Source organism: Ailuropoda melanoleuca, chromosome 4, assembly GCF_002007445.2.
Source record: "Ailuropoda melanoleuca isolate Jingjing chromosome 4, ASM200744v2, whole genome shotgun sequence".
Lineage (NCBI taxonomy): Eukaryota > Metazoa > Chordata > Mammalia > Carnivora > Ursidae > Ailuropoda > Ailuropoda melanoleuca.
Genome location: NC_048221.1, coordinates 8,162,224 through 8,178,863, shown reverse-complemented (window position 1 = coordinate 8,178,863; position 16,640 = coordinate 8,162,224). Strand labels below are relative to the sequence as shown.

Sequence of the window (16,640 nt, the reverse complement as noted above, 5' to 3'; positions counted from 1 at the left end):
GGGAACTGGTCATCTTATCCAAAGTCCCCAAACCCAGCATCCACGGCCAGCTTGGGGCCCAGGCCCACGCCTGAACCGAAACTTTGGTCGGAGAGATGGAACGTGCTGATTGGCTGGCTGAGACCACGTGAAATCTGAGGGGCCGGAAATCTGAGAGGTGGGCTGGCTCCAAGGGAAACTGGTGTGTTCTTTGCTGAAGTGGGAGGTGATTGCAGCAATGGCAAATAGAGCACGTGCTCATTTTAGCTTCCTCAAAATGCCCCCCACCCCAAGAAAGATGGCAAGATTAGATAAACCGCCATTTTGCAATCCCCAGTGAGAGAACTGATTCAGGCGGTTGCGGTCATTGGGATGAAGCCCTTGGATCATTGTTTCTCAGCAGTGACCATGGCCCGCACTTAGAATCTTCTGGATGAATGTCAGAGCCCCCATACCCAGGTCACAGCCCCATCGAATTAAATCGGAAGGTGGGAGTCGGCGTGCAGACTTGGGTATTTGTGAAAGTTCCCAGAGGGTTCTTCTGATGTACAGCTAGGGCCGAGAACCAGTGACTTGGGGAAATACGGGGGCGGGAGGAAGAAGATAAAGGGTTCACAGTAGAAGCGGGGAGTAGATCCATACTCTTTTTTCTTTTTTTAAAGGTCTCATTTATTTATTTGAGAGAGAGCAAGAGACAGGATAAAAAGGGGGAGCAGCAGAGGAAGGAGAAGCAGCGGGGAGCCTGATATGGGGCCCATCCCAGGACCCTGGGATCATGACCTGAGCCAGAAGCAGATATTTAATGGACTGAGCCCCCCAGGGGCCCCCAGACTCTTTCTGCAATAAACCATAGGTTGGTGGGGTTGGAGAAGAGGCGGAAGAACCCGGAGCCGTGGTTTTCTGAGTAAGTTCTGGCAGCGTCGCCTGAGAAGTTATTTGGAATTCAGATTCCTGGGCCCCACTCCAGATCTCAAGTCAGAAGCCCTGGGGGTGGGCACCCCCCCCCAGCATCTCTGCTTTAACAGAACATTCGGAGGATTCTAATGCATGCTCTAATTTGAGAACTACTGGATTAGAATATAAAAGGGATTTAGGAGACTTGACAAGCAAACGTGATATGTGGACCTTATTGGGATCCAATGCAAAGAAACCCAACGTGTAAGTGCCGGGGGATGTAACGTACAGCATGGTGACTATAGTTAATAAAACTGTAGTCCATATTTGAAAGTTATTAAGAGAGAGATCTTAAAAGTTCTCATCACAAGAAAAAAACGTGTAACTCCGTACGGTGATGTTTATTAGACTTATTGTGGCAGTCATTCTGCAGTGTATACTAAGGTCAAATCGTGTTGTTCACCTGAAACAAATAATGTCCTATGTCAATTGTATCTCAGTAAAAAACCAACGAAATACCGAGAAATCCATGTGAGAGACATTTTTGAGCCAATCAGGAAAATTCAGTGGTGGCCTGGGCGTTGGGTGATAGGAAGGAACGGTTGTGAATTCTCTTAGGTGTTGCCTTGGTCCGTTTGGGCTGCGCTAACAGAACACCGTAGACCGTGTGGCTTAGAAACAACAGACATTTCTTTCTCTCAGTTCTGTAGGCTGGGAAGTTCAAGATCAAGGCACCAGCAGATCCAGTGCCTGGTGAAGACCTATTTCCTGGGTCATAGATGGCTGGGTTTTTGGGTTTTTTTTATTTGTTTTTGTTTTTGGTGCGTCCTCCCTGGAAGGAGAAGCAAAGGAGCTCTCTGGTGTCTCTTTTATAAGGTACTAATCCCATTCCTGAGGGCTCAGCCTTCATGACCTTGTCACCTCCCAGGGGCCCCTCCTCCCAAGACCATCGCATTGGGGATTCTTTTTCAACATAGGAATTTTGGGGGACACAAATATTTAGTCAGGTGTGATGATAGCATTGGGGTTGACAGAGATGTATACATTTTGAGAGATGTGTACTCAAGTATGAGGGGAGAAATGACATTGTCTGGGATTCATTTCTGAATGCTTCATCAAGGGGAAAGAGGGATCATGAAACAAACACGTCAGATTCAAGGTGATTGTTGGATCTGGGTGATGGGTATATAGGAGTTTCTTTGGACAAGTTCTTTTGTTTTTTTTTGTGGACATTGTAGATTTTTCTCCCCACAAAATAATTAACAAAACAAGACAATTGCATGAGAAGGGAGGCCATGTCCTCCCTTTCAGGTACTTAGGGCTAAAATCATTGCCAGCTAGCATAAAGAATAAAATGAAGGAAAAAGGAGTCAGGATAACAGGGCTTTCCCAAATCTTTTATTACCAGTCTCTCTTCCAAAAGCAGTGAGGGCCACAGAGAAATAATGAGAGAAAATCTCCAGCATCCAGGTGGGCCAGATGTCCTGTCCTTCCCCCAGCTCTGTCAGCCTAGTTTGATGAATAGCAGCAAAGTGGCAAGAATTCCTGGCAGCTGAAATGGGAGAAGAAAGAAATATTGAACCAACTTGATGGACCTCTGGAACCCAAAGCAGATTGGATACACTGAGAGGGGGAGTGGGAGCATCTTCTTCCAGAAAGGTGAAGGGCAGGATTTTACAGAGAGCCGAAGCCCCCCGCACCCCCCCCCGTCAGACTGGAGCCACTTTGAACCTGTTTCCACCATCAATCTCAGTCATGAGCAGAAGGTGGAAGCCTTCTGTGATGCACCTGGGTCATTTTCCCTTTGTTTCCCACAGATCTTATCTCCACCCTCTTCTGCCCTACCCTGGTCCTGCGAACTACATTTCCCAGAACCTTCTGCCCTTTCACTTCCTGTTAGGTTTGCCAGATAGGAAACACCGGCAGGAGGTGGGAAGGCGGGAGGAAAAGTTGGGAGTATTTCTTCCCCACTGCCTCCTCTCTTCTGCCCACCCTCAGCTCTTCAACGCTGCCCCTGTGGGCAGATGACCCCTCTTCCTTGGCTCTTGATTTCCCCACCCCTTCAGGCAGGAGAAGTAAAAGCTCCCTGTGTTGCTAGCCCTTCAGCGTCCCATCCCTCATTTTTCTTTTTTTTTTCTTTTTTTTTTTTTAAAGATTTTATTTATTTGACAGAGATAGAGACAGCCAGCGAGAGAGGGAACACAAGCAGGGGGGAGTGGGAGAGGAAGAAGCAGGCTCCCAGCAGAGGATCTCTATGTGGGGCTCGATCCCATAACGCCGGGATCACGCCCTGAGCTGAAGGCAGACAGTTAACCGCTGTGCCACTCAGGCGCCCCCCATCCCTCATTTTTCTTAACCCTGCCCACGCCTCAGCAAGGAAGCCCCTGAAAACTTCTTAAGAAGACCGGCTGGGGACTGCATTCTGTTACCTGCTGGGATCTTGACAATTATGATCTCCTTGGGGAAGAGCGTGTGGTATAGTTTGCAAGCATATATTCAATATAAATGTGTACAATGAAAAAAAATGCCCATTTTTATAATACAGATCAGTTGGGGGAGATTCATTCATCTCTCAGCTGGCAGTGATCAGCAGAAGATCACTGCATCTCGAAAATCAATCTGGGACAACCGCCTGGATAAAAAGAACTTCATGGGGGCCCAGAGGGATGGAGGCTTTTTTTTTTTTTCTCCAAAATAAGAGCTTTATTGAGAAAATTCATATATCATACAACTCACCTTTCTAAAGTATACAGTGAAGGGGTGTGATCCCTTTATCTTTTTTTTTTTTTAAAGATTTTATTTGTTTATTTGGCAGAGAGAGGCAGCGAGAGAGGGAACACAAGCACGGGGAGTGAGAGAGGAAGAAGCTGTCTTCCCGCTGAGCAGGGAGCCACAGACGCTTAAAGGCTGAGCCACCCAGGCACCCCAAATGCTTTTATCTTTAATGTAACTACTGAGAAGGTAAGATTTATATATGCCATTTTGCTATTTGTTTTCCATTAGTGTTTTTTGCTTGTTCTGTTTGCTCACCTCAACTTTCTTTTGGGGTAAATACTTTCTAGGACAGCATTTTAATCCCCTTGTTTCTTTTACTATATTTTGAAGTTCTTTTCTTAGCGGTTGCCCTTGGGATTACAACTAACATCTTAACTGTTTACCATCTAGTTTGGATTAATACTAAATGAATTTCAGTAGCACACAAAGACTTTCCTCCTATACATCTCTTTTCTCTCCACCCTCCTTTGGGCTGTAATTGTCATGTGAATTACATCTTAATATCAGTCTATAAACACAGTTTTATGGGTATTGCCTTACGCAGTTGTCTTTTAAATGAGGTAGGAGAAGAAAATTCAGTTCTGGGATCGAGCCCGAGCCGTGAGTTGGGCTGTGCGCTCTCATCGCAGAGTGTGCTTGGGGCTCTCCCTCTCCCTCTGCCCTTCCCCCTGCTCATGCTCTCTCTCTCTCTCGAAAATTAAAACACACACACAGTTATCACTACCATACAATTAATTGTCCAATTGAAAAAAATCATATGCCTTGTCTTTCGCTGCTGATTAGAATGCCCATGAGGGCAGAGATTTTTGCCTGTGGAGTTCATCGTTGCATCCACAGAGCCTACAACAATGCCTGGTCAAAGGAGGTGCTCAGTAAGGTTTGTGGAGTGAAAAAGTGAACATTAAAACTCTTCTAATGGCTTTCCATCATACTCAGAATAAAAGTCAAACCCCTCCCTGCAGCCTACAAGGTCTTGTATGATCTACCCCATCAGTTCCCTGCCCTCATCTCCCCCTACCCATCTTCTCACTCATCCTGCTCCGGGCACAGGGGCCTCCCCACTGGTCTGTGAATAACCCAAGCCTATTGCTACCTCATGGCCTTTGCACCAGCTGTTTCCTCCGGCTTCTCCCATATACACACATGGTTATCCCTTATCTCCTCAGGTCACTGGTCAAATGTCACCTCCTCAGGGAAGTCATCCCTGATTCCCTTCCCTATCCTGTCACCCACTTTACTCCCTTCCCAGAAAGGATCTTTAACTGAAATGATCATCCATCCCCCATGTCCACTTGAATGTCAGCTCCACCATAGCAGGGATCTCCAGTGCCCAGAGCAGTGCTTGGCACACAGTAGGTGCTCAATAAAAGAGCTCAGTTTGTTCCAAAGGGCCTAGGCCTTACCTGTATCACTGCTGCCCCCAGTGAGCCCCCACTCAAGTTGAAGCCCTGAGTCTTGGTTATTTTCAAGAAACAGCCCTGGGGCGCCTGGGTGGCACAGCGGTTAAGCGTCTGCCTTCCGCTCAGGGCGTGATCCCGGCGTTATGGGATCGAGCCCCACATCAGGCTCTTCTGCTATGAGCCTGCTTCTTCCTCTCCCACTCCCCCTGCTTGTGTTCCCTCTCTCGCTGGCCATCTCTATCTCTGTCAGATAAATAAATAAAAATCTTAAAAGAAAGAAAGAAAGAAAGAAACAGCCCTGAGGATACAAATATCAAAGCTGGCGGGACCTGGATAAGGGCTTTTGGACTCCAAGTTCCCATCAGCTCCACCCCTTGGGCCAGTGAAATTCTTCTCAGATTCAGGGAGGAGGAGGGATAAAGCCAAAAGGACCTTGACTCCTCCCTTGACTACTTCCCCTATCCCAGCATCTTCCCTGGCTTCCTCGTTCCCTCACCTCACCCAGAAGATCAATACCCTAGTACTGATCTGTAGTGACCTCCAGGTGTGGTGAATAAGAGTATGACCAGATGTCCCAAGTTATTGCTAGTTGTGTGACCCTGGAGAAGTCACACACTTCTCTGTGCCTCAGTTTAAACGGGACCAACCGGATCTGCCACCCAAGATTTTTGTGAGGATTAAGAGAAAAAAATCTACATGAAGTACGCAACAGTGGCCTGACACATAGCCAGAATCCAGTAACTATTAGTTATTTCTGGGTGCTCTTTACATATGAAAAGAAGGGCTAACATGTATCCAGCCCCTTCTCAGCCATTTACATGTATTTTCTCATTTATTTATCACTATAACCTCATGAGGTGGGTACTATTCTTTTCTCTGTTTTGTTGGTGAAGAAACAGGTTTGGAGAGATTAAGAGACCAGACACATAGCAGGTGGGTAGAGTAGCCACCTGTGGAGATGGGGCCTCCACGTCCCTTCCTGCAGTCACAGAGATGCTCCCCTTTCTAGGCTCCTGGCAAGTCTTGCTTCTGGAAGTTTGAGTTGCCTTGAGCTTCCTCTCGACAGGGTTCAGTGCCCCCTTTACTGAATATACATTGATTAAATGTCTGCTGTGTGTGAAGCACCGGGAACCCGCCAGGTACGAAACAGACAGAATTCCCGCCTTGGTGGAGCCAACACCCGAGGGGTGAGCGCAGGTAATACATACAGCAGTAACACCGTCTGGCGGCGAGTAAGGGCTGGGAAACTTTCTGTGCCTCCGTCTCCTCATCTATAAAATGGGGGAAAAGCACTCCCTGCCTCGTGATGGCGTGTGCTGGGGACGGAATTCACGAAGTGAGTGCCTGGTCCCGTGGCAGCTGTCACTCTTCTAGAATGATCCTTGCTCATTGTTACTGCTTTATTTTCAGCCCTCGGTAAGGCAGGTGGTGTAGCCCAGGGCCTGGACTCAGGAGGCCAAACCCAGCTCCACCAGAGCCATGTGACCTTGAACTGTTTCCCCCCCACCTCAGTTTCCCCATATGAGAAATGAGGATGGGAACCCCGACTCCCCAAGGATATATAGTCAAAAGGAGCTGTCATTTCAAAGGAAGAGCAAGAAAAATCTGTGTCGTCCTTCACCCAGCTGCATTTCAGCTGCAGAGAGGGGAATAATCACTTGAAGACTCCCTTTCAACGATCAAAATAATGAAAGACAATAGAAATCATGGTCGCCATGGCTACTGTCTAGAACGGTCATGCTCTTCTGGGGGTTGTGCTGAATGTCTCTCTTACTCCAGCCCCTCACGGCTCAGAACCCTCCATGGCTCCCATCTTATGTGGGGTAAAAGCCGAACGCCTCACCGTGGCCCCGAAGGCCCGGCATGATCTGCCCAGTCACCTCTAGGCCCTCACCGGCCCCACTCTCCCTCCCACTCACTCTGCTCCAGCCACACTGGTCCCCTCCTTGTTCCTCAAACACACTTAGCAAGCTCCAGCCTCAAGGCCTTTCTACAGGCTGTTCCCTCTTTCTGAGCGCTGTTCCTTCAAATATCTGCACAGGTGCTTACAGCCTGCAGGACATTATGCTCAGGGAGATAAGCCAACGGCAGAAGGACAAATACTGTAGGATTCCACTCCCGTGAGGTCCCTAGAGGAGCGACATTGACAGGGACGGGAAGTAGAATGGCGGGTTAGAGGCGATGGATGGTGGCGACGGTTGCATAACCACACGAATGTACTCAATGCGCCTCAACAGGACTCCTGCACATGGTTAAGAGGGCGAGTGTATGTTTGAGTCTCGCATCACATCACACACCCAGGATGTGGGGCTCACCTTCTCCATGGCCAAGTTCCGTTCTGTGGAACAGTCATCTGGTGCACGGTAACCTCTGTGATTCTTCCTCAGGGCCACGAAGACGTGCTCCAAGGCCACTTCTTAAACTTCAGCAATGAAACACGAAGTGAGGGGCACACCAAACAGCAAGGGTACCCCATGTGGGGAGGTTTTCTTGGGGACATAGCAGGGAGGTGGGGCTCCCCTTCTGCTTTCTTTCTTTCTTTTCTTTTTCTAAGATTTTGTTTATTTATTTGAGTGAGAGAATGAGTGGGGGGAGGGGCAGAGGGAGAGGGACCAGCAGACTCCCCGCTGAGCAGGGAGCCTGAGGCAGGGCTCGATCCCACCACCCTGGGATCACGAAGTGAGCTGAAGGCAGACGCTTCACCCACTGAGCCACCCAGGCGCCCTCCCTTCTCCTTTTTTTTTTTTTTTAAGATTTTATTTATTTATTTGACAGAGATAGCCAGTGAGAGAGGGAACACAAGCAGGGGGAGTGGGAGAGGAAGAAGCAGGCTCATAGCGGAGGAGCCTGATGTGGGGCTCGATCCCACAACGCCGGGATCACGCCCTGAGCCAAAGGCAGACGCTCAACGACTGCGCCACTCAGGTGCCCCACTCCCTTCTCCTTTCTTTTACTTCCTTCACAGTCCCCCCCCCGCCCCCCCAGCTACGAGTCTGCACTGAAGGAGGACAAATCCTGGCTGCCATCACCTCGGAGAGAGGGACACGGGGAAGAGCGTGGGTCTCGAGCTCCGTGCATCTGGTTGTACCCACCGCAAACTTGAATCATCTGTTCTTTTGAATCGCCCACAAGCCTGCTATACCCCCGAGTTGGCTGGAACTCGATTAAAGATTTGAATATCATCTTTAGCAACGGAATCAATCGCTGCACAAAAGGGGCAAATTTCATTTTCTATTTTTTAAATCAAGGTCTAAATAAAAAAGTTTTCTGCATGAGGTGAAATGGTCACATGGTTCAAAATTCACAAAGCACAGAAGGGTAGACCATGAAAAGTCTCCCTCCCACCTTTTTCTCCCAGCCAGCAAGTTCCTCCCACTCCACTACGGTGACTGTTACTGTTTCCTGTGTCCCCAGAGAGATAGTCGATGTATGTCAAAGCAAAGCAGAGTCTCATTCTTCTTCTCCCTGCTTTATACTATTCTCATTGTTCTGCATCTGGCTGTTGTAGGCAGGAGTAGCAGTTGCTCTTGGTGCCCGGCGCACATCCCAGTGGCGTTTGTCATTTCTGGGCACGCCGGCCTGGCTTCCCGCTGCCAGCAACCGAGGGCTCTGTGTGGCCTCTCAGCCCACCTGTGCCCTGCGAGCAGCCCTCAAGCCGACACTGCTGGGAGGTGGGTCAGTATTGCAGCTCCCTCGCCCCCCCGAGTGGGAAAACAGACCCGCACTCGATGCTGCTCCCAGATGACCCCAGCAGGACTGAGCCCAGCTGCCTGCAGGGTTGCCCTTTATGGGCTGCCTTCCCTTCCCTGCCTCACTTTCCCTGTCCCCTCCAAGTCCCTCATGAGCATTGTTATAAACTAACCGCCCTCCTACAAGGCTCACAATCTTTTGCACACCTTGGTGTCTGCGTCCTTCTGCACCCAAGCAAGCAAATCCTTGGATGGTCCCTAGAGATGGGATAGCTGGGTCAAAGCATCCATGCTTTGTCATTTTAATGGATTTGGCTAAATAGCCCTCTGTTTCTGACACATCTCAAAACCCCAACAGCTTTTACAGCTTTCCCCATTGCTTAACACCCCACCACCAAACGCAAAGGTGAGTGAAATTAACTCGGCCGGTCTCTCGGGGCCCTGGGGCCTTCGCAGGGATGGCTGAGGTGTTTGGCTCTCCACCCCATTTCTGGAGACCCAATCTCCAGCCCCAGGGGCCCTTGGGCCAGGTGTCACTGCATGGGCAGCTCCTCAGGGGAGGGGTGGTGCGTCTGTCGATTGGATTTATTTCTACTGTGGACCGGGAGGAGCAGCACTGTGCTTACAATGTGGAACAAGGCAAGGACCCCTGCGGCAACTGTGATTTCAATGATGAGAATGATAACCGTGAACAGGAAACACTGGAAGACACAGAGGGGTCGGAGGGGGCCGGGGGCCTGCTCAGCCATATCCCTGCAGGGGTGGGAACCATCCCTCCCCCCATCCCCAGGCCACATGGCCTCTTCGGTTTGAAAGAACTCACACACACACACACACCCCCCGTGGGCTGTGGGGCTTCTTTCTTTCACGTGGCGTTTTCCTGCATGTCGTCCAGGATGCTGGCCTGAGGTATTCTTGGAGCCACTAGCTGGAACTCCACTTCATGCCCAGCACTTTCTGGGCACCAGGGAGACCTATGAGGGGACCTCCAGGTCAGTAAAGTCTCTGTGCATTGACAGCAGGCGCCTGTGGGGAAACAGGAAGGACGCTGGGAAGGACAGAACAGAGGCAGGAGGAGGGGAGGAGAAGCAGGCCGAGAACCCTTGCAAATGGGGGAAGAGAGGATGGGGCTATAGGGAAGATGCAGGGGGACAGGTCGGTGGCTGCAGTGTTGATGGGGGAGGGGACTTATGTTTGCTGGCCTATGTTTCAGGCAAAATTCACAAGCCCGATGGAAAACACGATGAGAAAGATAGCAAGCAGAAGGGATGTCTTGCAATCACCCGTCAAGGAGAAACTGCTGCTCAGTCTGGGCCTCAGTTTCCCCATAGGTACAATGTGGGCATGGGACCAGCTCAAGGGGTGTCAGTAAGTTCTGGAGAGCTTCTGGAGGCCACATGGGGGCAAAGTAGGTCAGTTCCTGGCTCTCCTTTCATCTATTTGATTATGATTATTAAAAGCTGTTTGCTAATTGAGTCTTTGACCCATGGCTGGGCTTCTCTAGTCCTGATACGAAAAGGCAGTGGATACACACCTGGGGACCCCAGACCCCACAAGGACAAGCATAGGTGCAGGGCTTAGCAGTTGTGGGATCCTGGACAAGTGGCTCATGTAACAGATTGTGAAGGATTAATATTAATATTACTGCCCCTGGGTGACCGAGGTGGCTGGAGGATAGATATCCAGGTGTCCATATGTCCTGAAGCTTCCATCTTCAGAATCTATCCCTGATCTGCCCACTTCTCACCCCCTCCACAACCTCACCCGGCCCAGCCCCCACTGTCTCCCACATGGACCAGCACAGTCCCTCCGCCCTGGTCTCTCCGTCCGGCCATCGATCCCCAAACTCTGTTTCCCCAATGGCCACCAGAGGGCGCTCGTGAGCTCCCGAGTCAGGGCTCGTCCTTCCTCTGCTCAGAATCCTCTGTGGCTCCCAACGTCGTTAAGAAATGATTTTGCTTTTCTGAGCGAGGTCTCAGAGGCTTTGGAGGGACAGATGCGAAGGGTAAAGTCAATCGGATTTGCTGATGGGTTGGACGTAGGGTGTGAGGACTCTTTGATTCCTCCAAGCTAAACTATAAATAAAATAGCATCCACGTCATATTGAAAATGAACTATTTCAGGCACAGGACCTGTCCAATAAATATTTGCTGAATGAAGTAATTAAGAAAGAAAACGAGTTGATAAAGCTTCAGGGAGGAGGAGGGTGGGGCAGGGTGCTTTTAACAATGGAGGTGGTTTATGCTCTGAAAGATGACCCTATTAAGGCTCTCCCTGAAATCCCAAATTGAAATAACCAGAGTTTTGCAGCAACACTGTGAAGGAAGGAAGACAAAAAATGCTGGAGGCAAATTTTACCTAAGGTGGGATAATCCACTCAGACAAGATTCTAAGGGAAATGGGAGTGGGGAAGCTGGGAGCCAGCCTTTGGGGCATTAGCCAAGGCTATATGTGAGAATGAACAAGACACATAAAATCTGCAACATGCTGGGGTGCCTGGGTAGCACAGTCGTTAAGCGTCTGCCTTCGGCTCAGGGCATGATCCCGGCTTTTGGGGATTGAGCCCCACATCAGGCTCCTCCGCTATGAGCCTGCTTCTTCCTCTCCCACTCCCCTGCTGTGTTCCCTCTCTCGCTGGCTGTCTCTCTGTCACATAAATAAATAAAATCTTAAAAACAAAATCTGCAACATGCTGTCTTCATGATCATGCTCAGAACTGTCCTACCTCATGTACTTGAGCAGACATGATGATAACAGCAGTGTTGTGTTATTTAGTAGGAACATACACATGGGCTGATGGAACAGAGCAGTGTGCCCAGGAAAGACCCAAGCATAATGGAAATTACCGTAGGCAGAAGAGGACTGACCCCTACCTCACACCACACACACATAATCAAACTCCCAAAAGCCAAAGAGCTAAAACTGAGAAATCAAGACTTAAAATTATAGGAAGAAAACCTAGGAGACTATAATTTATGGCCTGGGGTAGGAGAGGAGTTCTAACTGAGATATATCATAAAGGAAAAGATGGATGCACTTGATGCCATCATACAAGACACCACAAACACTGAAAAATAGGGGATGCTGATGACAGGGATCTGTACTATGTGCAAGGAAGGATTCACATGGCAGTGGGGTGGGAGTTTTGGAGAATGTGTGCAGATCCAAATTACAAACGAGAGTGCCCCTGCTTTCTCTGGTTGCTCCATACCACCCAGCAAAGCCAACCAGCACTGCGATGCAGCCCATTGCCAGGCACAGGTAGCCAATGTGAAGGAGATATACAGAGGACAGCCCAAGGACCCTTGTCAGGACAGCCCTTCTGAACTTGACATAGATACCCAGGCCACTGAGGATCACACCACACATCTTTAGGACAGGAATCAGACAGGAAAAAAAACAGTCTGTTAGTTGTATACAAATAGAACTCTCCCTGCTGGTGGGGGGGTGGGAGGGAAAGAGCAAAGGCAAATAAGATCAGCAAAAACACTAAAAAATGTTAATACCCAGAGTTAGTGAGGATGTGGAGAGACATTCTCATATATTGTTGCCAGGCAACAAGCTTTTTTGAGGGGGAGGGTGTGCAAGAGGACACTTAGCAATTCATATTTAAAATCTTAAAGGTTTTACAGTGAAACCCTTTACCTAGAAATTCCATTTGTAGATATTCAGCTTAATATCTGATACCCTAATAGACACATACATACATACGTCAGTATCAGAATGCTCAGGGATGAAACTACCTGAAGCGATCAATAATACAGATTAGGTAGGTAAATCATGGGACAGCCATGCAATGGGACTCTAGAAAGTTATTTTAAATGATGTTCTAGGACAAGGGTTGGCAATTTGCGTGTGTGAAAAGCCCCAGATATTGTGAGCTTTGCAGGCCATAAGGCTTCTGTTGAAACAACTCAGCTCTGTCAGTGTAGCTCAAAGCAGCCATGCGCAATTCATAAACAAATATATTTACAAATAAATAATCTCTCTCTCTCCCTCTGTCTCTCTCTATTTACAAGGCTGTAGTTGGCTGACCCTTATTATAGGAGGAGAATGTTTATTGATATGGCAGCCATTTTTACAACTGAACTGAAAAGTAATGTTTGCACAAAAACCTGCACATGGATGTTTCTAGAGGCTTTATTCATAATTGCCAAAACTTGAAAGCAATCAAGATAGCCTTCAGCAGGTGAATGGATAAACTGTGGAACATTCAATGGAATCTTAGCACTAAAAAGAAATGAGCCATCAAGCCATGAAAAGATATGAAGGAAACTCGCAATCATATTGCTGAGTGAAAGAAGCCAATCTGAAAAGGCTACACAGTGCATGATTCCAAGTAAATGTCATTCTGGAAAAGGCAAAACTATGGAGACAGTAGAACGACCAGTGGTTGCCAGGGGTTAGTGGGGAGGTAGGGAAGACAGGTGGAGCAGGGAGGACTTTTAGGGAGGTGACACTACTCCATAAATTACTAAAATGGTGGATACATTGTCAAAAGCCATAGAAAGTACATCAGGAGTGAACTCTAATGTAAACTATGCATGCTGGGTGATGATGATGTCCGTGTAAGTTCATCAGTTGTAGCGGATATACTGCTCTGGTGGAATGTTGCTGATGGGAGAGGCTGTGAGTGTTGGAGCAGGGGTATATGGGAAATCTCAGTACCTTCTGCTCAATTTTGCTGTGAACCGAAAACTGCTCTAAAACATAGTCTATTCAGGGGAGCCTGGGTGGCTCAATGGGGCGCCTGGGTGGCTCAATCATTAAGCATCTGCCTTCGCCTCAGGGCGTGATTCCAGTGTTCTGGGATCGAGCCCCACATCAGGCTCCTCGCTATGAGCCTGCTTCTTCCTCTCCCACTCTCCCTGCTTGTGTTCCCTCTCTCGCTGGCTGTCTCTCTCTTTGTAAAATAAATAAACTTAAAAAAAAAAAAACAACACAGGGGCGCCTGGGTGGCACAGCGGTTAGGCGTCTGCCTTCGGCTCAGGGCGTGATCCCGGCGTTATGGGATCGAGCCCCACGTCAGGCTCCTCTGCTGTGAGCCTGCTTCTTCCTCTCCCACTCCCCCTGCTTGTGTTCCCTCTCTCGCTGGCTGTCTCTATCTCTGTCGAATAAATAATAAAATCTTTAAAAAAAAAAAACACAACATAGTCTATTCAAAAGGAGAGGAAGTTAAATTTTTTTAAAGGGGAAAAGTGGATTGTGAAGCAATAGCTTTCATGTGTTTTGCTGTTTTTAAAAGGTATACAGAAAAATCTGGAAGGATATAAAAATGGTGATGGTATTTATTGAGCAATGTTCCCGGGATAAGCATAAGACTTTTAACTCTGTCTCATTTAATTCCCATGAAAATGTTACAACACAGGTAACAAGCTGAGGAGTGATATTTAATATCCTTCTTTTTCCTGGCAACCTTTCCTTAATGCCGTTCGGCTATCAAAACAATTGCTTTTTTTGTTTGTTTGTTTAAGTTTTATTTTAGGGGCACCTGGGTGGCTTAGTTGGTTAAGCGTCTGCCTTTGGCTCAGGTCATGATCTCAGGGTCCTGGGATTGCGCTGTGCGTCAGACTCCTGGCTCAGTGGGTAGTCGCCCTCTCCCTCTCCCCCTCCCCCACTCTGCTCCTGTGCTCTAATAAACAAATAAAATCTTAAAAAAAGAAAAAAAAAGATTTATTTTATTTTGAGGGAAGGGGAGGGTCAGATCTTTTTTAAAGATTTTATTTATTAAAGAGAGTGAGTGAGAGAGGGCACGAGCAAGGGGTAATTACGGGCAGAGGGAGAAGCAGACTCCCCGCTGAGCAAGGACCTGATGAGGGACTAGATCCCAGCACCCTGCAATCACGACCTGAGCAGAAGGCAGACATTTAACGTACTGAGCCACCCAGGTGCCCAAGAGTCGTTTTTTTTTTTTTTTTTAAGGATTTATTTATTTATTTATTTGAGAGAGGGAGAGAGAGAGAGCACTTATGAGTGGGGCAGGGGCACAGGGAGAGAGAGAATCCCAAGCTGACTCTGTGCTGAGCCCGACGGGGGTTGTGGGGAGGTTGGATCTCACCACCTGGAGATCACGACCTAAGCCAAAACCAAGAGCTGGCCGCTTCACCGACTGCGCCATCCAGGCACCCCAAAACAATTGCTTCTTAATGATGCACATTTTGGGTCACTTTTATAGTAAGAAAAAAAAGTGTTTTGAAAAATTTAAAGAGCCAAAAAAACCCAAAAAACAAAAAACAAACCCACTCCCTCTTGTCCTTTCCAAACAACTTAGTGTTTAGAGTCAAGCTCTTCCGCCACCAACCCTGGCCCCAACCCCCCCCTCCCCAGCACCCCCATCACGTGGGTCTGTGCTTGATTTCACTGACTCTGGGTCGATAGAGCCTACACCTGTTCCCAGTGTGTCCTGTTCCTCGTCAGTCTGCCCTACATCCTTCCTGCTTCCCTGGGGACCACCGATCTGGATGCCAGTGAATTTGGATCAACTTATTTCTGTCTTGGAGGGAGCCAGCTATGGAGGAAGGGCTGCAAAGCCCCAGGGCCTGGGTAGTGACATACTTACAACCATGAAGCCATTGAAGAAAGATAACAGTCTCTTTAGGGAAGAATACGGAGTGTGCATTTCAGCCATGTCTGCCAGACGGGGGGCTCCAGATGTTTAAGTCAGCATCTCCTCAATAAACCTCAGGGCTACTGTTACCCCAGATGGTATAGGTCTAGGGTCAGGGGCACCAAGGCTGACTTGCCCCTTTCTCTCCCGACTGTCTGATCATCCGCCAGGGAGGGGCCCCAGCAGCCACCCCTCCTCACTCATAAGCCTCTATCACATCATAATTGGATCCCGGAGCAAGGCTCCCGGTGCCCAGGAAGCAGGTGCCCTGAACGGCCCAGGCTGGCTCCCCATCCTCCAAATAGGCTACACCAGGGGTGGAGAAAAGGTATGACGTGCTGCCCTGGTACCCCCCAGATGCCACCTGGGCCCTGTGGGCGGAGGGTTCAGCACTGACCACTCTTGTAGTTAATGCCCCCATTAGACAGGGGGCTCCACGTGGGCAGGGTCCTGGGCTGTCCTAGTCATGGCTGTGTTCCCAAAGCCTGGTACACAGTAGGTGCTCAAGAAACCGATGTGGAATGAATGAACGCAGAAGCTCCAGGAAGCAGGATCTAGCTACAAGCCATCAGGTCCCCCAAGCCTCTGCCTCCACATTAGCTCACTTGACTCATCCTCATCCTTCCCAGGGCGACACAGGAAGCAAGGTAAAGGCGGGGCTTTGAGGCTCCAAGAGTGACCTGGAGGTGGGAACCTCTGACAGCTCTCCATCCTCCCCATTCCAGCCCCACTCCCCCCTCCTGCCAAAACCTTTCCTTTCTCCCTCTGAGGCCTGCTCAGCCATAGCAGGTGAAGCAATTCTCCTTGAGCTCATGTGCCATTGATCAGTGGGCCTTGATGAGACGTGCATAGCAGGCATTTCAGAGCAAAAATTGTGCACATGGGCATTGAGACCCCCCCACCTTTGAATTAATTTAATGAATGTCTGTCAATATGCTTCTTGGAATATGTGGAACTAAAAATGTTCACATAGGCGTGACCATCTACTCCCTGGACTGCCGGTTACATTCACATCTAGGAGTATGTCCTTCCATGACTTTCTCTAAAAGGTCATTTGAAGTAAGGAGCTTAAGAGCCAGGGGCAGAGGGCCTGAAAATGACGATGCACAGGAGGGTGAGAAAATAGGGGTGCAAGGGAGCATGGGAAAATGCAGGGATGCAAATAAGGACGTAAAAATGTGGGCAAAGGTGGACAGGAAAGTGTTGGCGCAAAGGAGGACTGGAGAGGTGTGGCTCTGAAAAGGCGGGGAAAATGAAGGACAAATAAGGGCAGGGAGGATGGGAGGCCCAGTGGAG

The 16,640-nt window shown here is 48.8% G+C and overlaps 1 protein-coding gene across 1 annotated transcript; it reads right to left on the bottom strand.

Annotated features, from left to right (window-relative positions):
* Window positions 1-1,145: 1,145 nt before the first annotated feature.
* On the bottom strand, window positions 1,146-15,424 carry TSPAN16 (tetraspanin 16). The gene is made up of 7 exons (XM_034660034.1): window positions 15,297-15,424; window positions 11,915-12,106; window positions 9,333-9,438; window positions 7,364-7,464; window positions 6,382-6,684; window positions 5,052-5,180; window positions 1,146-2,425 (listed from the first exon to the last, which is right to left on the bottom strand). Exons 1-7 carry the CDS (start codon window positions 15,363-15,365, stop codon window positions 2,378-2,380), a joined length of 948 nt encoding a protein of 315 aa, XP_034515925.1. The 5' UTR covers window positions 15,366-15,424; the 3' UTR covers window positions 1,146-2,377.
* Between the last annotated feature and the right edge of the window lie 1,216 nt (window positions 15,425-16,640).